Consider the following 27126-nt stretch of genomic DNA (forward strand, 5'->3'; position numbering starts at 1 on the left):
GCTCCTGGCTCGCACCGACCACAGTGCTGAGAAGGAAAGTACCCTCAGAGGTAGACAGATGATAGATTGGAATCCCCTTGCCGTCGGACTAACCATTGGAGAATTTCCTGGTTGTCTTCTCAATGTTAGACAAATGGGGGTTAGTTCCTTCAAAAAGTCTCCCATGAAAGCTAGTTTATCCCAATTTTTGATCCAGGACTTCCTTTGTCTTCTGGGTTGGGTTCAGAATTACATAGCTACGGAAACATTGTTCGTAAACTCAGAACTGCATTGCTGTTCACCACGGGTTATAAAATGTAATAAAGTATCTTATTTTGCTTGTTGCCACAACAATTAGTTTTGTACTAGGACTAAGCCACAGTCAAATTGACCAAAATTCTTAATATAGCATTTATCAAGCATCACTGGCTGCGGTCAGTGTGCGGGTGGGTGACCACTTGGATCAGGCTGCGTAGGGACCGAGGGTGAGCGGTATTGGTCCTCGTTAAACTGTGCTACCGTAAAGTGCTCGACTTCACGCGCAGGTCGTCGGGCTACCGAAGTGGGGGTGCCATCCCCTCCGCAGAGGATCAAAATTGTGATGGCATGTCTTCGGTTCATCCTCCGGGATGTATCCCAGACCGTCGCCAATAGCCCATTGTGCAGCTCTAGTGCGACGTAAATGAACAAATCAATCAATCAATCAATTTCAAATAGAAATTTAAAATTTTTAATATTTCCTCCACGGTTGGTAACTAAATTTATTTTTTAGTGTAAAAAATTTATTTTACTTTGATAAAACGAGATTTTTAAACATCCAACTGTGCTAAATTCAAAGCAAGAAACGAACGATGCACGTCATTTAAGTAAAGAGATAAAACAATTTTATAAGCTGTTTCTGCAAAGAAACTAAACTGAGAAAGAAACAAAACAAATGCGCATTTTGTGTTAAATTATTGATTAATTTAACACAGGGCGACTAAAAATTATCTTTAACACTTTGACGTANAAAAAGTCTCCCATGAAAGCTAGTTTATCCCAATTTTTGATCCAGGACTTCCTTTGTCTTCTGGGTTGGGTTCAGAATTACATAGCTACGGAAACATTGTTCGTAAACTCAGAACTGCATCGCTGTTCACCACAGGTTATAAAATAAAGTACCTTATTTTGCTTGTCACCACAGCAATTAGTTTTGTACTAGGGTTAAGCCACAGTCAGATTGACCAAAATTCTTAATATAGCATTTATTTCAAATAGAAATTTGAAATTGTTAATATTTCGTCCACGGTTGGTAACTAAATTTATTTTTTAGTGATAAAAATTTATTTTACTTTGATAAAACGAGATTTTTAAACATCCAACTGTGCTAAATTCAAAGCAAGAAACGAACGATGCATGTCATTTAAGTAAAGAGATAAAACAATTTTATAAGCTCTTTCTGCAAAGAAATTAAACTGAGAAAGAAACAAAATAATGTGCATTTTGTGTTAAATTATTGATTAATTTAACATAGGGCGACTAAAAATTGTCTTTAAAACTTTGATGTACAATATCGAATGAAATTAATAAGACAGTTAAGTTTTGTTAGTTATATATGTGCAGTGCATGTTCCAGCAGTAAATTAACTTTTATTTTCTTCCTGCTATTTTTTTTTTAAAAAAAAAGGGGGGGGAATACTTGGAGGCTCCGCCTCTGCTCGCTCCGTTCACCAGCCCCGGTAATTGCTACTCATTCTTTATTGTTTTTTAAACGTCAATATTTTATACAAGAACATAAAATACTTAGTTTTTAAGTTATACAATATTGTAACTTTATGCAAGAACATTCTGTTAATATGTTATTCGTTAAGAAATCGACGATTAACTAGGTTAGAAAAATAATCACCTGTATTTGAAAAAAAATTTTTATCTAAGAAATGCTAATTGTGGGACTGACGTGACTTACAGTAATTCAAATACGAAGCAGTTTTTATCCCTCTTTATTAATTTCTTCTTTTTATATTTAAAAATTTCACTATAAACGTTAAGATTTATATATCTTTTTTTTTTTTTTTTTCAGCATACCAAATTTTAACTCAGTAGTACAGGCGCTTGTATTTTTTCCTTCAAATTTAACAATTAATAAATCTCGAACTAGCTATCGAGTATTATTTTTTTTCCCTCATCGCTCTCCTCGTACATTTTTCTATACACCATCGCATTTTCATGTTTCTGAGTCACATAGTTTCTGAGCGACAGAGTAAATTGTAACATTAAGTTAAATACCCATAACAGCGGCGACGGCCCTTAGGATTTTTTTATGTAACGAGAAATAGTTTAATTGCAAGTACAATTTAGAAGCAATTATCACATTAAGTCACTAATATATTTGGAAGACGTTGAGTTTCAATAACCCTCCGCGTACCGCTCAGTTTAAAACTAACTAAAAACGGAAAGATTTTTTTTTTTATCTGCATGTATTACAATTCACATCTTCATCAGTTGTTTTAAAATAATATAAGAATTTTATTAGCTTTTAAGTTTTCAAAACATATATTGCGGCGCCCGCTATTTCAGCGGGCAGGGTTTATAAGTGAAAAAAATTCATGCGATATTTTTATTTTTAGTCGAATATAATTTTTAAATATTTTGCCTCGAAAAATGTTGCAGAAATTTTGTAATAAAACAGAAAAAAATAAAATAAAAGCCCAGATTTATGGAATATTCCGAATCCGAATTACTGTCTTCATAATCAAGATATTTTCGTTTGTTATTCCCACACATAACGCCGCTGACACTAGTCAAATCAATATCTTTTATAAATGCTTATCACGTGAAAGAAAAACAAAAAGCAAGCGAACTCACAAATACGAGGGGAATAAAATCAAGCAAGAGAGAAAGAAAAAAAAAAATCCTGAACCCTCTAGTGCCATCTAGCAGCGAAAATAAGCATCAAATGATGCTTTTTTTTAAAAAAAAAAAAAAAAAAACCTTCACGAGGAAGGAGCGGGATCAGTATTGAAACAAGGGGAAAAATTCTTCTCCCGCGATATTCATGTGGCCCATGGTTTGGGATGAAACTGTTACCCCGCTCAAATCGCGAGAGCCATACGCAGAGAGTAAGTTCGCGTTTTAAAATCACAAAATTTCGCTAAAAAATCTCTGCGTGAACCATAGTTCTTAGAAACATATAGTATGCAACAATTAAGAGATAGAAAATGAAATTTTACTAGTTTTATACAAGTGTAAGAAACAACTACTCTTATAATAATAAATGATATTGTATAAAAAAATTCAAAATTAAACATAATATTTTTAAAAACCACGTTTTTGTAGTGGAGAACAATAATTAAAAAAAAAAATTTTAAAAACGAAAAACGTGGGGCGCATGAAATACACATCAGTAATGTTATATTAGTGTGCGTATGTGTGCTCTTGAGAATATGTGTATGTATATCTGTAATTGTATTAGAATGTGGAATATGTTTGTGTATATGTATGTGGATGTATATGTGGCTGTGCATGTGTATGAGTAAGAAAATGTGTATATGTACTGTTATGTATTTCATGCGCCCCACGTTTTTCGTTTTTCAATTTTTTTAATTATTATTCTCCACTACAAAAGCGTGGTTTTCAAAAATGTTATTTTTAATTTTGAATTTTTTTATTTTAAATTATAATTTTTTTATTTTATATTTTTTAAAAATNTTATAATAATAAATGATATTGAATAAAATAGTTGGGAAGACACTTTTGAGTTAGCCAAAGTAGTACCACACTTGGGTACTAACTACTACTTTGGCTAACTCAAAAGTGTACCGAAGTGGGATCAAATTTAATATTTAAGGATACCATTTAATTTTAGAGAATACAAAAAATTTTGCACAATGCATTATTTAAGTCTAATAAGCTAAATAAAGCTCGCAGGTTTTTGGTTCCCAAAAGTTTAGCGTCAGAAACGGTCACTAACTCAAATTGTTCTTATGAGAGAGTAAAATAAAAATCATTTCTAGCCTTCTCGGAATTAAGTCAAACCACAAGTCTGGGTTAAGTAGGGATTTGAGTGCTCTAACCACTCGGAAATCGGATGAAATTTCATTGCAATATTCCATTGTCATAAACACGAAAGCGAGTTAATAAAAACGTTGTAAAAAGATACAATAAATTAAATTTTGCAGTAAAGCTACACAAAAAGAACTTAAAAGTAGTAAAATTTTTAAAATATTATACTATTTCATTTTTACAATTTTTTAAATAATAGAAACTTCACTAATAAAAACTTCAATTTTCATTTGGTTGCATTTTTTGATTCACTTACTAGCACTCATTCAGAGATAAGATTTATAGTTATGACTTTATCAAATACTTATTCTGTTAAAACGTAGTACGTTTTACCAGAACAAAGCGGAAGTTTTTTCCTCAGTTAACTGTTTAGGAAATCCATTTAATCATGAAGATTTTGTTCCTGTACTCGAAGCTTTTAGTTGTTTAAGTGGAAAAGGGTTTTCTATAATTAATGAGACATAAATAAAAAATGCGGGTTCCACAAAAATCAACTGAGAGGTGACTACTAGAGCGTAATAACTGCTGCTAGAATAGCTGATGCACCTGCAGACGATTATGGGCCGTTAAGCAGACGAGATGCACTTTCATTTTGTTGCAGGTAAGGAAACTTATAATAAAAATAAAAAATTATATATTTAATTAATCGATTTATTTTTTGTTAATATTGTTCTTTTTAAAGATATTTTTTAGCATCATTGATTTCAATTTTATGTGAAAAAGTTTGAAATAAATTTATGAGGTAGTAAAAATTTTTCTAAATTCAGAAGATAAAATTTAAACACGACATTTTAGCTTCAATCTTTTATTTAAAACCATTTGTTAAAAAAATTTAAAACCGTAGATTGTATAGACCTTGTAACGATACATTTATTCTTACATTTCATCAACCTGAAAGTGATGCTGGCAGTATTTCGATTACATTAAAATCCAAGATCAGTAGAATTTGTTTAAAAAAATCATAAATAAAATAATCCAAAAGCTGTACTTCTTTTACATTTTCAAAATTATATATTCTTTAGAATAACGAAAATAAACATCCATAAGAGTTATTTGGTGACTAATAAGCTCCCTAAATCATCATTAAAATAGCTATTTCAAAGCTTATTTAAGATTACCCTGTACAAATCTTTTCAGAAATGCACATATTTGTTGGAAAAAGCTAATTAATATATCTTTAAAAAAAAAATAAAAAATTACCGAATCACACAAGATGCAAAAAAAAAAAAAAAAGTGTCAACTCAAAGCATTACAATACTAAATTTATGAATTGATACTAAATGTTCCGTTGTGATCAACCTTAATATATATCATTAGAAATTTGGTCAAGAACTTATTTAAATTAAGGGTCACAAATTAATATTTAAGAGAAGAAAAAACGTTTTTAAACTATGACCGATCACTGTTGAATTCGATAATAGCAAAGCCGGGATTAAAAACATCGAAAACCCGCTTATTAAAGCATAAAACTGAAAGGAGGTTCCTCAGAAACGCGAACACATTCAATTGCCAACAGGCTAATTAATTCATTTTAATTCCTTTTGTTCTTTCCGACCACAATAAAGATGTTTCCTTACGCTTCTGTTTTTTTCTCTAGTAGATATTAATTTGTGCTACTCTAATGTTTTTACAATGACTCTAAAATTATGCAGAGTGTACTGTAATTCCTTTCCTCAACTTATACTTTTAAGGTTCTTGTCGAAAGAAAAAAAACCCATACATATTAGGGATTGTAAATTAATATTTAACTGGGGAGAATGAAAAATTGCTATCAACATCTATCAAATCACTACTGAAGTAGGCCGAACTGAAAACACCTAAACCAATTTCATTGGCAGAAAAAATTTGGTATTGCTATTTGATCTAAGAGAAAAGAAAAACGCTATCTAAATCTAACGAATCACTATTGAGGAAACCGAACTGAAAACAGCTGAACGAGTTTAATAAAAAATGGTGTTTCTAACTATCAGGTATTCTTGTTGACAGTATCGCTTTCCTCAGTGGAGATTCGATAAATTTTGATAGCGTTTTTACCTTTTCATCTCCATATTCCATATTTATTTGCGATCCCTACTGTAGTAGTACATATATGTACGATTTTCTGACTTAATTTTTGACAAGAATTTTAAAATATTACTTAAGGATAAAAAACACTATGTGTATTAAGGAATGTAATACTTTGCATATTTGAAATCAAAAACGTAGTAACATCATGTTATTGGTTTTAGATCTACGGGGGTTTTCCAAAAATGGCATCCTGATTGATACTTGCTACTTCATTTCTATTTACTAATTTGATAGAAAAGGTTTTGGCATCTGAAACATGACTGAAACGCACCATCTCCTACCTCAACTAACGTTATTTTCTGCAAGAAAAAGTTCCCCACTTTGCGCATTTGCATCTTCAATACTTTTCATTTATATCTGTGGTATAGGCTTTTACATGTGGTCAGCTAATTTCTCATGTAGACTGCGAAATTTAGGCGATATGTTACCGGAAGCCTTAAGTGTGCAATCTTATGAAATGGAACAAAGAGGACGATATACCATCATTAAAAACTATCTTAGAGCAGCATTGCAACCAGATATCTTAAACACGATGACATTTGCAACGGCGGCTATATTTCCTGAGCTTAACCATCTGCCAGAAATTTGCTCGAGATGGAAAGGTCCAATGTCAGTGTCAGTTTATGCACCAGGATCCGACTTCAAATCTGCACTTCGAAAAATAATCAATTTGAGGTTGGCTAACCCATGTATCCATCAAAACGTGTCCTGGCATGTTTATTTTGATTTGGATTTTAACCCTTCATGGGGAAGGTTAAAATCGCCGGAAGAAGAAGCTGAGCTGACAACGACGACTTCAACCTCGTATCAAGTCTGGTTAAAGGGAACTTTCAAAAGTCACGGCAATTTGCCTTTTCCAGCAAATATCGGCAGGAACGTTGCCATTCAAGAAAGTAAAACAGACTATGTCCTCGTTTCTGATTTGCATTATTATCCGAGTGTCGACATTATACCTCGATTCATCGAGCTTTTAAAATTTCAAAAGACTTCTAAAAAAATTGTTTACGTCCTTCCAGTTTTTAAAATGGCAGGATATGGGAAACCTCCTGAAACTAAAAGCGAATTGGTACAGATGACAGCGGAAGGTAATATTGTCTTGCCAAGCAGTACTTTGGATTGCTCACAGTGCAATATTTTCCCACATGCAAGGAAATGGTTGGAAGTCAGATCTCCAGACCATACACTGTCTGTGTATTATGTGAGTCATGAAAAAGATGAATTTGAATCTTGGCAACCTTACTATATATCCAGGAGAGATATACCTTTTTTTAATGAAGAGGAAATCAAGGAAGGACGGCATGATAGAAAATTGCAGGCAAGTGTGCATGTTTTTGATTCTTAAAATAGTAATTAGAGATTACAAACAAAAATTCAAACACAAAATCAGCAGTTAGAGAAATAACTATCCCTCAAGTTAAAATAAAATGTTGATTTAATAAATTACCCAAAAATTTTTTTTTTTTTGTTGAAATTTTAAGCAAGTTAAGGATTTTTTTAGGCAAAGAAAAGATACTACATATTTCACATTAACCTACGGAGAATTATATTAACTTAATTCATAATCAATATTTTTTGTTTTAATTTATTCATTAAAGTATATTTTGTGCATTTAAGTTTCTTAATTTCATTTTTATAAGTCTAAGAAAAGTTCTTCAGAGTTCAAAGTTATAGTTTTATAAATACTTACCTACAACCTTAATGAATTAAATGAAGCAAAAAAAATTTTCAAAATATTAATTTCTAAATGAGGACATTTCGTTAATATAATTCTTCATAGATTAACAAGGAGTAAGGGAAATTTCTTCTTTCTTTGAAGCTCTCACTGAAAGCCTTAGCTTCGATTTTCATAAAAATTTCAACTAACAGAAATTAATGAGGTTTTCAGATGTAATTTTTACGACGAGTTAAAAAGAAATGTACCTTCTAAACAGGAAGAGTAGGAGTTAATTGTTTATTTGGGAAAGATGAAAAATTCAACCATTTTAAGCTGTTTTTTTTTTTAAATAAGAAAATAATTTCCTCATGTATTATTGAAACTTTCTTGCTTCCTTAGGTTTAGCTTAAAATTCTCCGTAATTGTAATCACTTCAGTAAGTTTTTCCTCCATAATTTAAATTAAAACAAATTCATAGCATAAGTAAATACTAAATAAAAAAATATTACAAAATACATTTTAGATATACATTCATTTTTTAAACGCTTTTAAAATGTATTTACAAAAATTCAAAAGAAAAATATTCTTCGTAACTGTCCGACAAACTCTCACTCTCCACAATTATTAACAACTTAATAAATAGGCATAACCAATATATTATCAAACATTAAATAATTGTGTCAAAGAGAGAAGATGCAACAATACCAGCAGTACAATATGGATGGTTGGCTGTGTAAAGCTAAGAGCAGATGGCGCTAAGAGTTTGACCTAAAACTACAATAGTACATTTTAGTACAAGTAAATAGTCATGTGTTGGGATAGCCTGGTCGGTAGGGCGCCGGACCCATGTCCAAGAGTTCGTGGTTTCGAACCCCGCCGGCCGAAGACTCCTCGTGTAGTAAAGTGACTGTTACTGGTCGGTAGGGCGCCGGACCCATGTCCAAGAGTTCGTGGGTTCGAACCCCGCCTTCCGAAGACTCCCCGTGTAGTAAAGTGACACGTTAAATCTGTCGAGCCGCAAATGTCCTTCATGCTCCCATAACAAATCAATACCTCTGGGGGTACTGGATTGGAAAACGATCGTTCTCTGATTCAGGTCAAAATTACGATCTATGGATGTATGAATGGGTTCGCTCTATAAACGGGTGCGACGTATGGTGTGGCAGAAGTCGAATTCTTGGCCATAGATGGCGCCACTAAGAAACAAGAAACGCACACTCTGCCTTAAATTTGTTAAGTTCCACCAAGCAGGATGTGGCAAGTGGCATTAGAACCAACCAACCAACAAGTAAAGAAACTGGCAGTTTCAGTCAAGCAAAGTTAATGACCTAAAACTGCAATAGTATATTTTAGTACAAGTGAAGAAACTGTCAGTTTCAGTCCATTAAAGTTAATGACCTAAAACTTCTATAGTATATAATAGTACAAGTAATGAAACTAACAGTTTGAGTCAATTAAAGTAAATGACCTAAAATTGCTGTAGTATATTACAGTACAAGTGAAGAAACTGGCAGTTTCACTCATGTGTGTATAAGATTTGCACAATGCTTATGGGGTCCCACAGAATTTTCGAAATATCATGGGGTCCCCACACCAAAAAATTAAAGTAACCATGCACTACACACTTTATATGATTTGAAGGATCAGTCTTTTGTAAACAATGTCTTATTCAATGAATGCGAGTATAATTGTTATTTTTTTCCCTTTTCAGTTGCTTGAACTTTGTTTGAACCATTATGAATTCCATATCTTGGACAATGCATTTTTGGTTCAAGTTCAGCAAGAGATGGAAACGGTTAAAGATACTAATATTCTTCAGAATTTCATCCTTCACAACAATGCAGCAAGAGAAAAAAAGTTGGAGGCTCTGCTGTGCCGTTATGGATCCGATACGGGTTGTGCAATATAATATTGCATGCCATATGTAATATTAGCTCAAACAACACAGTATTTTTTTTTCTCTTTTGGCTTAGTAAAAGCTCACCTAACTTTTTACTGCAAGAATATCTTAGATGTACTCACCTCTCATATTATTAACAATTATTACAGCAATATAAAATCTTGGATGTAAGAGATTGAGGTTATCTCTTTTTAACATGATTTTCCCAAACGTGGTGTTAATTTAAAAATTTTTTTTCTATGAGAAACTAAATTAAATTACACTTTAACGAAATTTCGCTTGTTTAATTAAAAAAAAAAGATTAATCATTAACAAATTGGTGTTACATCTTTTTTTTTTCACTCTAATTGACTGAATATTCAGATAACTTGTCAGGTTTCTTTGAACTTTAAAACTTTCAAATTAAAGAAAATATAAAATTTATTGAAATCCTATCCATTGAATAAAACTGGTTTGTTTTGGTAATGATATAACTGCCTGTAATGTTTAACATGATTTTTCGAAGCTCTATCACTAAAGAAAATTAAAAAGCTACAGTTTAAGCGCTTTACACTTGGAGCATAGCGATGATTTCAAAGTATATATTATCATTATGATGTGAAGAATTATTTGGGCTTCAGAACGAACAAATAATTTAATAATTTTAAAAGTTAACTTTTTTAAAAAGCACCAATTTGGCGACATTTTTCTACATAGAAGAGAATCATTAAAATCACTGCCTTAGTCTCAGTTTTTGCAAATTTTTATGAGCCCACATAATGCAGCATTGGAGTAAGTTTTTTAAATGTTAAAAAAACAATGCAAACGCTTGTCATTTTTACAAAGCTGTGGATTTCCTCCATTGACATTTTGCACCATTTTCAGAATAAACATAGAGAGCACCAGCTTTAGATACACTAAACTTGTCCTAACAGTCAAGAGTAACTGCTGCAAACCTTCAGCAGTTATGAAAATAGCATATCATCCACAAAAAAGAGCTTCATTAAATATGACGACAAAGTCTTCGATAAACAACCTTAAGCTTCATCACTAATTTCTTTCCCACCATTTACATTTTTTATAGCACGGGATCTTTGATTAAGTGAATTTTGAGGAAATGTGTATATTGTTCTTGTTCAAAACATTTTAGAATAAGTACAGATTTGAAAAATAAATAGTTTTTGAGATACTGAGAACAATATAATACATATTTTTCTTTTTAATTTATAATTCTTTTCAGAATTTATGGAATGATTTCAAAGTAATTTTCTTATATTCTTTAAATGCTGTAGACTCAAGAGCAGTTGTTCTTCACCATTACAGAGCTCTCACAATTTTACAAGATTTTAATGGAATATTTTTGAAAAATTTAATATTATATAAAACATTTAATGGACAGATCAATAATTACGAAATCAGGGTTTAATATTTAAATTAAAATTAAAAAAAATTAGAAATAAAATTTAAAAACATTGTGAGTCTAAAAATCCACATTCAATTTGTACTTTTTGAAACTTTTCTTAAATATGCATACTGTCAAATTAATTAAAAATATTACCTACAACTCAAAAATTTCCTCCTAAATACAACTTAAATTTTTTATAAAATTTTAATTTACAGGGTTGCCACTCAAATCTGGAAAAAATATTCGCTGTCTTTTCCCTACACATATTATACACAATATATTATGAGGAAACAACAATTACTGTGTTCTTGTGCGAGATATATTGGGCTAACTATATTGATTAGTTTTAATTGCTGGAAAAACAGCTGAAAATACTTAAAATAATACTAAATAATAATAATAATGCAAATGAAATAGTTTAGTATAGCTGAAATATCATAGTTAAATATCCCATAGATTACGCTTTGAGTGATCACCTTTTTTTAAAAGACCAAAACAAGAAACAAAATTCCCTGTATTTTCCCAGTTTGCAAAGAAAAAAATCAAAATTCCCTGTTATTTTAGGTGATTTTTAAATTCCCTGCATTTTCCAGGCTTTTCCTGTTCTCCCTGTGGAGGGGCAACCCTGATTTATGACTAAGCAGTTTTTCTTATTATTATCAACATTTAATTTAAAGTAATTATTAAAGTATTGCCATCTTTCTGCATTATTAGCCCATTCAAAACTTATATTTACCTTTCGGAACATGGAAATATGCATGCTACAAAGGTAATAATAATGATATCGTAGATGATCAAGTTAAAATACATAAAATATAAAGTATTATTGAAAAATATGGTTTTCATAGAAATAGCACAAGTATGAAAAAATAAGTGTTTTTGAAGTAAGAATTGTATATAAATTAACAGGAAAAAATATAAGAATGTATATGCAAATCTAGGTCTAGATGAATTCTGAATATTTTGAATAAGAATGCAAGCTTAAGTGCACTTTCACTCAGTTTCAAAAATATTATGAAATAAAAATAGTTTCTTTAGAGTAAAAATTTTTTTCTTTAACTTTTTCCTAGACACAAGAAAAAATTATATTATTTTTCATTTTTAATAAATTTCAAATGCTTTAGAATGAAGCATTACTTTTAAACAAATATATCTTTCACTAAAAAATAGCTTTAAAATTTTACCCAGGAGACATAACTTTATGTGATTAGTGCTTTTATGATATATATTTCATTGTAAGAACAAACAATGTATGTTATTTACTTATGTGATAATAAAACAAATAAATAGTATCTAAACCAATCAGTATTAGTAGATTCTTAAATCATGGAAAACAATAGAAAAAAAACCATAGAGGGGAATTTCTGCTAAATGATATGAAAATCACATTTACAATATTTTTAATAAAAACTATTTGTAACACATAAATATTTAAAAGAAAACATGTTACATCAAAAAGAAATATATTTAATATTATGGAAAAAAATATACAAATGAGCAGAACAGAGAGATACAAAATTTAGTTGTAACAGATATTTCTCATCTGTAAGTAAATATTCCTTGACTTGATATGCATTTGTAAGGGCGACTATGAGTACGACCCCTAAAAAAAAAAACAAGATTTGTTTTTAAATTTTTTTTTTCGTGGATCATGGCCAATAAAGTATAAACACTAATTCCAGATATAAATAGTGATTTTTGATTTAAAATTGATTAGAACAAATTTAAAAAAAATCCTCACTAAAGATAATTATCTCAATCTGAAGGTATTATTCTCAATCTGAAATAATATTATTTAACATAAGGAATAATGTTATTGCCAGGATATTGATGTTTCAGTGAAATATGTGATCAAAAAGGCAGATAAATAGCGTTATAATATAATTTTTAAAAGACGTAAAATAATTCTGTAAAGAAATTTTGACAAAAAAAAAAAAAAAAAAAAATTTTTTTTTTTTTTTNAAAAAAAAAAAAAAAAAAAAAAATGTTCTAAAAGATTAAAAATGTTTTCCAAACCATAGCATGCAATTTTAAATTTGTTGTAATTTTTCATAAGTGCCTTCTTTTGGGATTAATTTTAAAAATACATCATAAGCTTAAAAAGGTTTTATCTATCTTGAAATTTGTCAGTGCATAATTATGATCAGTCAACACTGCTTAATGGAATATCATTGATTCTAGCTAACACTAATCAATAAAGCATATTATTTGATTAAAAGGGGGCAGCATTATCCTCAAATGTTAGATTTTAAAAAAAAATTTTAATGGTATGAAATACATAATATAATGCTTTGATTCAATAAACTCAATTTTATGTTCAATAAATAATTATAATTAAAGCTGTATATAATATCATAAAATATTAGTATAATTCAAAATTACATAAAAATAAAACAATGTAAATGACAAGTATAATCTATGTAATATAATATTATTATTTTGCTCTTTCCTAAAAAATTCTAAAATTGAAGACTGTTTTTATTTGTTTAATTAGACAATTTATCAAAATTAAATTTTCTCTATCTTTTTCTACTAAGACTTTCATGACTTGCATAATTTTTTTTAATGTTTTGAGATTTTTTTTTATTGTCGAAATGTGAAAAATTCCAAGTTGACTAGCTATTTCATATTGGAATTTTTTGAAATTTATTGCTTCCAAAACTAAGATGATTTTTCCCTCGATAAACTTAAATCATTCTTTTTTACACTGATCGTTAAACCAATGCAAAGTTATTCACTGGAGTAAGCAATAATTATTTTACTTTAGAGAAAAACAAACTGAACTTTTAAACTTTTAATTATCAAATCAAATAGCGCATTAGGAGGGGACAGCAAGTTTCGACCACAAAACAAATCACTCTGTACCTTCCCACATTTTCAATGATATGTGAGTTGAAATGAGTCAAAGAGCAGTAGAATCCCCTTTGTTTACTCCAAAGTGTAACTGCCAGCAAGAATTGAGTAATTCTCAATCAACGCCTGTTTAATGAACAGGAAATCACTATTAAATGAATAATACGAAATGGAGCTATGACCAGTCACTGATATAGGGATAAGATCCTGAGAACTATTGTAGTCCCGTATGCTGCAGCAATTGGAGATGACTTCATGCCAATGAACAAAAATTGCAGGCCACATCGCGCTAACTTGGTGAATGATTTCCTTTTGGAGGAGGGAAATCATATGAATGGATTGGCCAGCATGTTTTCCAGGCATGAACCCAATCGAGCATGTTTGGGACATTCCAGGCAGACGAACTGCTGGTCATCTACCACCCCCACAAACTCTCCAAGAACTGGAAAGAGCTCTTCTGGAGGAGTGGGACAGAATACCCATTTATAACCTCATTGGCTGGATGCTTCAAAGGTGTTCAACGTTGCTGGTCGTCCAAGGAAACCATACCACCTACCATAAACGATTTTCTTTTCAGGAAACACCTTTTTTTTTTAAATTTATTTTTCTTATATGCGTAAATTGTGCTTTTTCTTCTTTTGTACCCAAATGCTCAATAAAACACATTTTTCCTGCCAAACAAATGCCGTTTTTATCTCACATAGCCAACAACATCTGTCCAGAAAGTATCAATCATTCGAACAATTTTTCAGGTGCAAGATCAACCCACAACCTCAATATCCTTTAATTGTTTTGAGCAGTGTATAAAAGGGATATCGATGTGCCATCAGCCTCAAAGGGTTAAAATTTCTTATTGATAAAGAAGGAGTGAGCAATGCACCCAAAGAAAAAGCATGGCTGTTGAAAGAAAAGAAAACAAAAATTATTAGAAAAATCATCACAGTTAAATAAATACCTTGTATGTTTTACAACAACTTTGTCCCTAACAAACTCGTGTGGGCCTTCAAAAGAGTCACCAGAATGTTCAGTTTCTAAGAAAACATCAAAACACACGGCTAAATGATAGAGTTGACACAGCAACAGATTCGATTTATACTCCTCTGGCAGGCTTTCAACAAAATGAACGTTTACTTCCTCTTCAAGCTCCTAAGACAACAAATTAATAAGATTATAAACTGATTAGTGAAAAACATTGATAGCAATAAAATAATTTGCTTCTGGAATTTATTGCATGAAATGAAGTTAAATTTAAATTTATCATAAAAAGTAACAGCATAGTGGAATACACTACAAATCAACTAATTGAGGGGTGGAAAAGAATGAATGAACTGTTAAGGAACAAAAATTAGTACTTAAGATATATCTGAACTATGAGATATTTGGAGGGAATTTTTTTAATTTAAATTAATATTTTTTCGGCATAGAAAGCCCAAAAGAAATTATTTTTACTAACTATGCATTAACCGTGTGCAAAAAATAATGGAACATTATTAAACTAAAATTAAGTGGATAGAAATTAAAGTAAGCAACATGAATAAAGCACAAAAATGGGTATGCTATCAGAGTTTTCAACCCATCCACAAATCCCCAAAAAACACAGGTGTTTTTTTATTCATTTATAAACATAATGAAAACTGCCCTTATATCAACTGTTATTTTTTATTTGACTTATAAATATCAGTGTTCGCTTTAAGTATTTTTTGCAAGCAGACCAGTCCTGAACGCCCTTTGATTCCTTTTTTACAAAATAATGATTGAATTTAAAAATTCATTAAATTTCAAACCATGATAAAATACTGAATAATATGAAATTAACGTTAACTTATTTTGCATTACAAATTTATTTAATAAAAGTTTATATGACTGATTAATCATTTTATTGATCAAAGCAAAACTAATTCTAAATAAACAGTAGGAGTAGTTATGTAGTAAGTTAGCCTGTGAAAGACTTACTTTATTTTAACAAAAAGGAAAAGAAATTAAACCACAACTTAAGTGTTTAAAAACAAATAAATAAACCAGAAAACAGCATATTTCTATGACCCCAGTATTATGCTTTTATTTCTAGTCAAAGAAAGAATTAATTTCATAGCCCGTAGTTCCATCTTTTCATGTCTACCAACATGAAAAGATGGAACTACATTAAAATTAAGGCTATTTTTTTATATTTTAATTTATTATTTAATAATTTTCCTATGAAAGTTTACTTTTTAACTAAAATTGTTTCCCTTTGAATTAAAACTTAAACCTAAAAAGAGTTAAACTAGGTAATATCTTAAGAAACTAGAAAAAAGCTAATAAAACCCACCCAGGATTTATTTTTATTTTTTTAAATAAAGAAATCTAGTTTTTTCATTTAAGAAATGATTACTATAGGTTTGGTTCTGTAAACAAAAATCTTCCTCAATGTCAATCTTTTGACATGCTGCTCATGTTTTTTTCTCCCTTCATATTGTTTAGTTTTATTTAATACTTAATACAAAGTTTACTCTACCCTTATTTAGATAAGAGGATATATAGAAATAAAATCTTCACAATTGCATGATTTGAAATGCAATTATATTTCCGTATGTAATTAATATTTCAACCTCTAGTTGAATTCCAAATTAATAATGAGTTAGGGAGACAATTGACAGTAAAATTTAAAATCAAGACTTCATCTTCTGGTTAAAAGGCAGATAAACTCTATTTTGCTATTAATTAGAAAAGAATGGACATGCATGAAATAGGAAATCTTGAAGCTTTAAATATTAAATTTGATAATAAATTTTTTCATAATATTCTATTTATTAGAGTTGAGTTTAATAACTAATACAAAAAAGGTACTAGTTATTGTACTTAAAACAAATATTAAAAATAAAAGGATTAGATCCAATCAAAAAGGAAGAAAGAAAAATGGAACTAATTGATGGTGCCTAGAAATGTATTAAGAGAATTGGTGCCTAGAATTGATAAATTTAAAATGATGATAAGAAGCTAATAGTGATTTATTTCCAAATAAAGATAAGTTTAAAACAACTTACTCTCAAAGCAAAACTTGAAACTGAAGTGTGAGTTCCTTTCCAAAACAACTGTAGTAAAAACACCGGTGTCTTCACTGGATAACTGGGGTCAATACAAACAAAAGCACACAAGCAAGCTGTAAATAGAATTAACGAGGCTGTAATAATCTAAAATTTTACTTTCCAATTCCTCAAAGGACGATTATGAGAATTTGAATTATCATATCTATACCATAAAAACATAGCAACTTATTGTAATACTGTCGCATTGCACAAACAGCATGTTCATAAGAAAGCCCGTTCTTATGGTTATGTTAAAAATGCTCATCAGAAAATTATTTTATAGGAACGATAAGTGGTAATATTATTCTTAATATTACTAAAGTTAATGCTATTTACTGTATTAAAAATAACTGGCAACTTTCAAATTACATTTAATATATACGAAGAATTTGGAGTAAAGAATCCCATTTTTTTCAACAAACCATATCCTAGTAATGTTTCTAGATAGATACTTACGAGTTTTGGGAATTAACACAGGATAACAACTTAAAAAATATATCATTATATCATAAAAAAAAAATTTCTTGCAGAAAATGCTTACTTGGACAAATAAAAATGCGGCTAATCATTAAATTATTACAAGCTCTTCAATTAAATCAAAAATTCATTCTTTAAGATTAGAATATTATAAAAGAATTACTCCATTTCTTAGGATGAGATGTTAGTAATTAGACATTTAAGGGAGTTTCCATTCAGTAGAGAGCTAAAAATTATGAAAAATTCCTTTTTATTACATTCTGTTTTCAAATTTGTCACTTAAAAAAGCACAATAATTAGTATGAAGAGAAAACAAACAAAATTAACATTTTGTTGTTTAATCCATAAAGCAAAGAAAGCAAATTTACAAGTATTTTCCTTTTCTACAAATTTACATGATTTCAAATAAAGAGAATGTATGTAACTATAGTCATACATACCTGATCCCCGATCTAACTGTGCACTGTATATGAGATGATCTTGAGCAACAATATTAAGGTTCATGAGTTCATCAATGCTTGTGGCATTCTGATAAAAATGTAAAACATTTTGCTTTAGAATGAAAAATACATTATTTAATGGCAAAATAAACTCTAATCTTTTTTCCCAACTCTTAAAGTTATTAAATTGTTTAAAAGTAGTTTAGCACCCTTAAAACATTCTGAAAGATAAAAATACAAAGAAAACAAGCTAAGAAATGAAAAAAAAGGGAAAAGAAATTTAAAGTGAAGAAAAAAATAAAAATAACAATCCCTAAAAATTTAAACATAAAAAAAAATTATATCATCATCAGCCCACATCATTATACCGACAAAAATAGTGCTTTCTAATATTGTATTAATATAGCCTAAGCAAAAAATATCAATACAATAGAGTGAAGAGCACTAAAGAAAAAAAAAAGAAATTAAGAAAGAAACGGATCTGTAAACATAGTTTTAGGAAGTAAAAAATCTCAAAAAATAAAAGAAAAACACAATGGAGTTTCCCATAAATCCGAGCTAGTGAAAAAAAACTGCCTCACTCCCAAATAATTACCAATGCACTCACAACTTGTAGAACGATTACTACAATTGGTATTACAATGACTGAATGTTCAAAAACTATATTCTGTGAATAGTGTGTTTAAACAAAAAACATCAGACAATTAAAGTACAATTAACTTGATGCAGTAAAATATTGAAAACTTGGTGTAATGCAGTAAATGTATCCTGATCCTTTAATGTCTGTAGAATTTTTTTTAATTATAATATATTTTTCAATTAAATACTAAAATTTAAAAGCTGCTTTCTTTCCATTTATTTAAATATTTATAAAATTTCGATCTCGGTCCCGCCCCCCTCGAACTATCAAGACTCTACTGTACACATATATTACTGTGGCCCTTCAATTAGACAGTCAGAACTAAACCGTTCATTCCATAAACTAAAATAAATATATATTTTTTTAATTTATTTACAATTTAAGAAAATCTTCCAAGAAATGGTATTAAACATTTTTGTACTTTTAAAACAAAAATATGAACATGTAAAGTCTTAAATTCTCTATAAACAGTGGTCGCAAGTGGCGCACTAAAAGTAGTGAAGCTATTGTAGATACTACTTTTTTTCGTAGTTTGTAGCGCAGTGTACTACTTTTTTTGTCAAGAAAGTAGTGCGATACAAAAAGTCAGTACTTCGCAGCGATTCCCGGCAATTATTTTTAAGGTTAGTTTGAAAGCGATACCACACTTCTAATGCAACAAATTTTATGAATTTGATGAGTACAGATGCTCGCGGGTCCGTCAATGGGTGCAATGAAAATGACCCTGTGGCCACAGCTGAGTGTTAAAAGAAATTACACATTTAAAATCACATACAACTAATATTTAAACTAGCCATTAAGAAAAATAGACACACATTCACATGCGAATGCATACTCTTGCAACATTGCTGTTATTTAAATGAAGGGAACATATTTTCCATATACTTAATTTCTCAGAGGAAATAATAGAGAGCTAAACAATTGAAAGAATTTGATAATTTTGCATTTCTTAAATTAAATATTTGCTGCCAAAAAGGCATAAAAAGTTGAAAGATAAATGAACTAATCGGAAAAAAATTTATTAGAATAACAAATTGGCTAATTTAAACTTGAATAAATATTTCTCAATTACTTCCTCATTTAATGTAAGCCAATTTCTTATTCAAAACCATTTTGAAGATATGCGTTAATTAGGTTTCTAGCAAAGTTTGCCTCCTTACAGCACTGAAGTAGTTACTACAATTCCAAAGTAGTCTGCAGTCACAACATTTAAAAAAAAGTAGTTTTAGTTAACTACATTTGTAACAAAGTAGTTGTAGTAAACTACTAAAATAATGTAGCTTTTTGACCACTGTCTATGAATGAAAAAGAGGGACAGAACTGCTCATTCCAGATGGTCCTAAGCATGATCTATGATCAATAAGATGGTGAAATATAGACTCCTTTCCATTATTGAGGATTAGAAGTGAAAAAAATTGGAATCTATTGCAGTAATTGTAGAGGGTCAATATCAGATTCCTTTTTAAAGGGGCTAACAACAAACCAAAAGTATAACTTGCTTTAACTAAATATGAAGGCAAATTTTATCACAAAAGAATAATAAAATATAAATTTTTTAATTTTAAAATTACTGTGTTTGGAACAGAAAGTTTTATTATTTTTGTGTTTAATTTTATTAAAAGACCACCAAACAACTAATAATATAAAACATATAATAATTAATCAATATATAGAAAATTATATATAATTAATCAATATATAGAAAACTTTTATATTGTTTCATTAAACAAATAACCAGTATGAATTATTTAACATTCCTACACGTTAATATTAATTTAAAATTTGCCATTAAGTTTAAGGTTTTTTTAATCAAATAATTTTAAAGTAGGACACCATAAATATGCTGCTTAACATTCTGCATGATCTAGTAATATTCTGTTTCTAACATTTCTAGTAACATTCTGTTTCTAACATTTCTAGTAACATTTTTATCATCTTAACAGTCTGTATCTAGATACATCTTAACATTCTGTATCTGTTTTTGTCATAATATCTAAGAAATTAAAAAACATTTTTACAAAAACTTCTGGAAAAAAGTAGGAATAGTTTCACGAAAGCACTTACAGCGAGTTCCTTCCAAGAGGTTGGATTCCATGACTTTAGCTGTGATGAAATTTTTGAAGGATAGAGAGCAGCAAAAGTTGGTGGCACATTTATTCTTTGCTCTGTTTTGAAATATAGCACTCAATGAGAATTACCACAAGTAGATATAAAAAAAAATTGTAACTTTATGCAATAACAGTTTCAAAAAAAATTAAAACAGAGATAAATTAATTTCACACAAAAAAGGTTTAATTGAAATGAATTTAACCACACTAAAAGTTCTCCTTTCCTTAATATATAGTACAGGATTCCAAATCAGGGCAGTTCCTATTTTTCGCAAGATAATAAGTAAAATTTCAGAAATAATTTATGCAATATTGTAAGAAGAAGCAGATAAATTGCAACAGCAAAGAAAAATTTAGATAATTATTAGATATTAATTAAGAATAAAAATAAGATATTTTTAGTGAAACATTTAAAGATGTATAAATGACAATCGTTAAAAATATCGAAAAATGGTTAAATCGTTAAAGTACAGAAAATGTAGAACGATAGCCATTAGTGACAAAAGTCATTTTAACATTGGTGTACTTTAATAAGTTTTATTTTAAAACTGAATATGAAGGATAGTTTAATTAATCCTGTGATTGTTATGCAAAGGGAAATTCATTCTATTCTGAAATCAAATCATTCCATGTTATGGGAGGGAAATATTGTACTTGGGAGTAACATTAAGATTTTAGATTTGACCTGAGAGATTTAAAAGAAATTTTTTTACGCAAATAGTAGATACTAAAATTTAGAAAACCTCTAATATACAGAAGGTCTCAAATTTTTGACAAGAATTGCAATTTGTATCATTTATGCATTAAATTTTTTCTATTGGGGGAAAAAATAGATGAACAGCTATAGGTTCAGAGTTATTAAAAACGGAGGATTATACATTTTTAGATAATATTTTTATGAATGTTCAATCATTCTCTAATTGTATGATTTCCGATTTCGATGATTAAAATTGGCTCGGCTCAGATCGTGTAGTTAAACATTAAAAAAAATTTCACCCACCACCCACGACCTTGATTGAGGAAATTGAGTGCCATTTTAACGAATATTCACTAAAAACGGCCAGTGAATTGATAAATCAAAAGAGTGCACAACATTACATTAACCAAATAACCCTAGCCAGTATATTTTATGAACTAAAGAAAAAAAACAACTAGTTGTGATTAAAAACTTTTGTTCAATCAACTTTACTTTATGCATGAATTTTGGGACAGCACTTTGATATAAATAATGGTAATGACTTAGATCTTACCAAGAGAAATAATTTGCTGATAAAGCTGCTGCCTAGATGTGAGACGAGTGCAAATTGCATTGATTGATCTCTCCATTCTGAAAGGAATTTCTTTATACATTTGCTTGTATTCATTAGTATTCTCATTGGGTGATATGAAGAGTAATCCAGATATTTCTTGTGCCCAAATATATGGCAAACCAGTTGTTTCATTGGAAAAGGGATGTTCTTCAGGCCTGAAAAAAAATTTCATGAACAGGGAGTCGAACAATTTAAATTGAATGATTAAAAATATTATTCAATTACTTTATTTTATTTTAAAACTTACTAATTTCATTAAATTTACTCATTGGCAAAAACAAAACAGGGATTAAGAAAACTCATTATGCTTTTAAAGAGACATAAAAGTATCTTTCAAAAGTAATAAATTAACTAAAGAGGTGAACAGATGATAGTTTTAAGTGGCATTTTAACGAATTCAAATTATTCTAGGGACATTAATACATTTATATGCCTTGAAATAAGAAATTAAAATTATACCTTACTTTAATTTCTTATACACAAATTTCCTATTGTCGAAACCTATAAATATCTAACACTCATTTAAAATGCTTTGTCATATTGTGTTCACATCATTGGCATTTTAATTTGCAACCAAAAGAGATATTTTATAAGGTTTCATGTTGACTGTTTGTTGCTAAATTAGCTAAGAATCATTTTCTATTCCAAAAACACTCAAAGCTTGTCACTTAGTACCATTACAAATTGAAAACTACAAAATGTAGGGACTTTTCAAAATGACTTACAATTTTATAGTTGAATAAGATCTTTTTTTTTTATAATTTGCTAACTTAAATTAACTAATTATTTAAATTTAGTAAGAAATTCTTTTTAAATGTTATAATAGTATAAAACTTATTATGATTCTTATAGTCTGATTTATATAATCATAAATTGAACTGATTGAGAATCACTCTTGTTCTTTCTGCTACAAATGGGTCAAATATCAGCTACAAAATTATGTAAATTTAAAATTAAAAATGTATAAAATATGTTGCCTGAAATAATTTAATTAAATATCTGATCATTTTAGAAACATTTAATGCTTGATATAAATGATTTTTTAAACAACCTGATACTTAATACTTATTAACTTGGCCGGGATAGCCTGGTTGGTAGGGCACTGGGGCCATGTCCAAGAGGTCGTGTGTTAGATCCCCACTGGCCGAAGACTCCCTGTGTAGTAAATGGTGACTGGTGCATGTTAATTTTGTAGGGTCACAAAGTCCTCCATGTACTTATAACAAATCATACCTCAGGGGTAAATGATCCAGGAGTTTACTAGTCTTCTGGATTGGTTCAAAATTACAAGGCTACAAAGTTTAACATTAGTAGTCGTAAACCGAAAATGGGGTGGGCTGTTCAATGACAGTTAGAAAATAAAATACCTATTAATTATTAAAATTTAAATAATTTTAAGGAAAGACAATCTTACTTCTTTTATAATACAAGTAGTTTTACAAACATGCAGCGATTTTTAACGATATTTTCCACTTAATGTAAATAAGTTTATGTTTTGCCTAATAAATTTTGCCTTGTTTTATGTTCTGCCTAATAATTAAACCATCATGACGTTAACCTCATGTCTAACATGAGAAGAAAAAGGAAACAAGAAAATTTTTCTTATCCTAACCTTGACAATTCGAATTTTCTTGTGAATTTACGAAATAAAATTTAGACTAGTGAACTGTTAAAAATACATGAAATAACTTTGGGAAGAGTAATATTTTAGCAAACCATAAAAATAAAGGAATTGAAAAAGAAGAATTTTTACAATAACATACCCAAATTTTTTCCTGAGAAGAAAAATGTTTGAAAGATTGGGAGTATCTCGACCAGTATCATTTGGAAATAAGCAATTGAGAAAAACATCATGTCTTAATAAATCCCTGAAACAAAAAAAAAAAGTGAATTTTAAAAGTGCAAAAAATGCAAATTTTACAAACAATTAATCAAAATACTATTTTACTTTTTTTTTGTAATTCATTATTTGTTACTATAGACACAGTTTTTCAAAGTCTTACTATAGTTTTCAACACAATAATAATACAACAACAATAAGAGCTCATTACAATAAATAGTGCTGGTAACAAGATAATTTAACAAATAATGAATTTAACTTTCATTTGCAACTCACAATCTATAAGTCTTAATCAAAGTTTTATGAAGTTATAAAAAGTGCATGGAGAAAACTAACTTAACACCAGGTAGGCTTACTTGAACTATTTTACAGCTCTTTAATATACAAGTTTTTGTAAAAAACTATTTTGCATAAATTTTTTTTATGAAAATTTGATCGTAAATTTTTAAATAATAAAATAAAGTCGAACGTTATTGTATTAAAATTCAATAGAAGTAATTATAGCCTGGTTAGTAGAGTCTCCATGTCTAAGAGGTTGTGAGTTTGATCACCAACGGCTGAAGACTCCCCGTGCATAAAGTGGTGACTGGTGCAAGATACATCTTTCAAAGTCACAGAGTCCTTCAAGCTCCCATAACAAATCAACACCTCTGGGAGTACTGGATCGGAGATTGATCCTGCTCTGGTTCAGGTCAAAATTATGATTTGTGGAAGAATGGATGACATGTGAATGTGTCTTCGTAAAATGGGCTGTGACGTATGTGTGTGGCAGAAATAAATTTCATGGCCATCAAAAAACAAGAAGCGAGCCACTTTGCCTTAAATTTAGCCTCCCAATATTGGCAAGTGGCATTAGACAATAACAACGGGAGATATATCAATATAACAAAATAAACTTATGGTATAATTTTTTAAAAAAAACAATAAAAAATGATGAAGACATATATTAAGCCCATTTATATATGACGCCTGGTGGCTGAGTGGTAGCACTTTGTGCTCCCATGCCACAGGTCCTGGATTCGATCCTCAGGCCGGGCAAGGCTGACTCAGCCTTTCTTCCCTTCAGTGGGTCAATAAATGAGTACCAAGCATGCTTGGGAACTAAACACTGGGGGTTCCGCATTCGGCTGACCACCTGACCAGAACATCTGCTCCTGCACCCCAGAGCCCAAGGTCAAGAAAACTGATTAGGCACCTCTATGGGTTAAGTTTATGTATTAAGACTTTTTGTTTCTAAACTAGATATTTCAAGTAAAAAAATTTTTAAGTTGACTTACTGACAATGATATGAAAAAAAAATTGTCCTTTCAGATAAGATGTATAAGACAATAAACTCAAACCATAAGAATAAAAAAAAAATGCACACTCAAACAATAATAATAAAACAGTATTATACATAAAAGATAACTTACCCAATTTTATCATCAGACATTGGTTCTGGAATAAGAGAAACAGTACTAACTGTTATAATATTAAGATGAACCATATACATAAATTGCAGTTGAACACTGGAATCTGAAAAAAAATATATATAAAAAAAATTTATAATTTACAATTTATTTACACTTACTTATGGCAAAAGTATTGTAAGATTAGAAATTAAGATTTAGGAAGAAAAATTTTGAATTTAAAAAACAACGGCAAACTTTTGGTATCTAAAATTATAGTTTTTCTAGAACCATAACATTCTACGGACATCTAAAATTATTTAAATTTGAATCTCTATAGAAACCAAGAAAACAAAACAATATTTAAAAAAAAAATAATAACTGAAAAAATAACAATTAATAAGTCATTTACATTAAAAATTTGTGAAATTTATTTTCAATCGGAGTAAGGCTTGTTGAATGAAACTATGCATATTCTATTGCACCCATACATTATATTGTGAGTACGCTGTCAAACGCCACCAAGTCAATATATGAAAAGAGAGAGATAATGTGTTTTAGTATTTCAAAGACCTATTACCTTTTTGGAAGAAAAAAAAACCAAGTCAATATAAATACAGTGAAACCTTGTGTTATGGACACTCCTGCAAAACGGACACCTCTCAATACATACATATTCTTAATTCCCTGGGAATCTTTGATGAATAAACAATTATATACATTATACGCAAAGCGGATAATCCCGTAACCGGACAGTCATTTTTGCCCTGAACTGTTATTTTCTATTGCTTCAAACCAGTCACTACTTTTTCTAAATTTGGAAAGAAAAAAAAAAAATTATTTCTGCTCTAAATTGCAAGAAACCTTTTCACTATTTTTAAAGCAAGTAAATATTTTGCCTTATCAATAACTGAAAATATTGTTTAGCTATTTCACTACTAAAGAATCAATCTTTCTCCAGTCCCCTTTCCTTATCTTTGCAAAGAAAGAAGAGAAAATGATACTGCTGTTGGGAAATAATTCGGACATCAGCATCTTTTCATCTGGACAACATAGGTTATGAGACCCCTCAAGTTGAAATGAGGTGTTAAATGCTCTCAACGCTTTTGCCCCACTGAAATTTTTTTTTATATTCTTATCAATTTGAATACTATACTTAACACAGGTGGGTAAAAAAAAAAGATAGAACAGAAGTATTATCTTTGAGGTATTCATAAAAATGAAACACTTATTCAGACACTTGATAGATGATCAATCGTGAATAATCAACTCCATATGTCCTCATGACTTATAGGTATGCATTGCTTTTTTTTCTGTGAATCGTGGGAGGCTTACTTTCAAGTAGGCATTCACCAAGTTTCTTGGTGAATACCTACTATAAGTAGATGATGCAAACCTAATAATTGAAACTGACTGAGGACTAAAAGCTCCTATTCGGTATTATATGTGTAACTTGAATATCTGTACTGATAGGAAAATTATAATTATTTATCTGTAGCTACATATAGAATTATGTATTTATATCAAGCTTTTTAATATATTGTTTTTATCTAAAAAGTATTTTCTAGAGTTTAAATAAATATTCTTGTAGATTGTTATTGTAGATTATTTAATTATTTCTATATCTTTGAAAATATTCTAAAAACAATTTACGGTGTTAAACTTCGCTATTAGGATACCCTTCACATAAACGGACAATTTTTTCAGTCCCAAGAATGTCCGCTTAACAAAGGTTACACTGTAGTGATAAAGGAAATACGATAAAAACAAATTCAATATAGAAATAAATATTTTACATGCAACATACAACTTTAAAACACAGTTTCTTAAATACACACTTTTGTTCGGCAGTATACCCACAGTTACTTATTAGCTCAGTGTGCAGTAAAATAATAAAGGTAAACAGATGAATGCTTAAATTTTTCAGGGAACATAAATTGCTTTGAAACATTGGCAGACACATAATATTTGTTTTATTTTG

At 29.5% G+C, this 27126-nt stretch overlaps 2 protein-coding genes across 2 annotated transcripts in view; one reads left to right on the forward strand and one right to left on the reverse strand.

Moving 5' to 3' along the window:
* Nucleotides 1-4510: 4510 nt before the first annotated feature.
* LOC107451333 (beta-1,4-glucuronyltransferase 1-like) lies at nucleotides 4511-9766 on the forward strand. The gene is made up of 3 exons (XM_071180646.1): nucleotides 4511-4620; nucleotides 6248-7401; nucleotides 9452-9766. Exons 2-3 carry the CDS (start codon nucleotides 6343-6345, stop codon nucleotides 9647-9649), a joined length of 1257 nt encoding a protein of 418 aa, XP_071036747.1. The 5' UTR covers nucleotides 4511-4620; nucleotides 6248-6342; the 3' UTR covers nucleotides 9650-9766.
* Nucleotides 9767-12475: 2709 nt separating this feature from the next.
* LOC107451342 (THO complex 5) overlaps nucleotides 12476-27126 on the reverse strand; it is a 31335-nt gene continuing 16684 nt past the window's right edge. The window contains exons 12-19 of the mRNA XM_043051225.2: nucleotides 25170-25272; nucleotides 23681-23785; nucleotides 21858-22072; nucleotides 20564-20664; nucleotides 17860-17947; nucleotides 16901-17016; nucleotides 14833-15023; nucleotides 12476-12627 (exon numbers count right to left, since the gene is read on the reverse strand). Coding sequence (XP_042907159.1) covers nucleotides 12564-12627; nucleotides 14833-15023; nucleotides 16901-17016; nucleotides 17860-17947; nucleotides 20564-20664; nucleotides 21858-22072; nucleotides 23681-23785; nucleotides 25170-25272 — 983 coding nt within the window. The 3' untranslated portion in view covers nucleotides 12476-12563. The remainder of the gene's footprint in view (nucleotides 12628-14832; nucleotides 15024-16900; nucleotides 17017-17859; nucleotides 17948-20563; nucleotides 20665-21857; nucleotides 22073-23680; nucleotides 23786-25169; nucleotides 25273-27126) is intronic.

This window comes from Parasteatoda tepidariorum, chromosome 5 (genome assembly GCF_043381705.1).
Source record: "Parasteatoda tepidariorum isolate YZ-2023 chromosome 5, CAS_Ptep_4.0, whole genome shotgun sequence".
In the NCBI taxonomy this organism is placed as follows: Eukaryota; Metazoa; Arthropoda; class Arachnida; order Araneae; family Theridiidae; genus Parasteatoda; species Parasteatoda tepidariorum.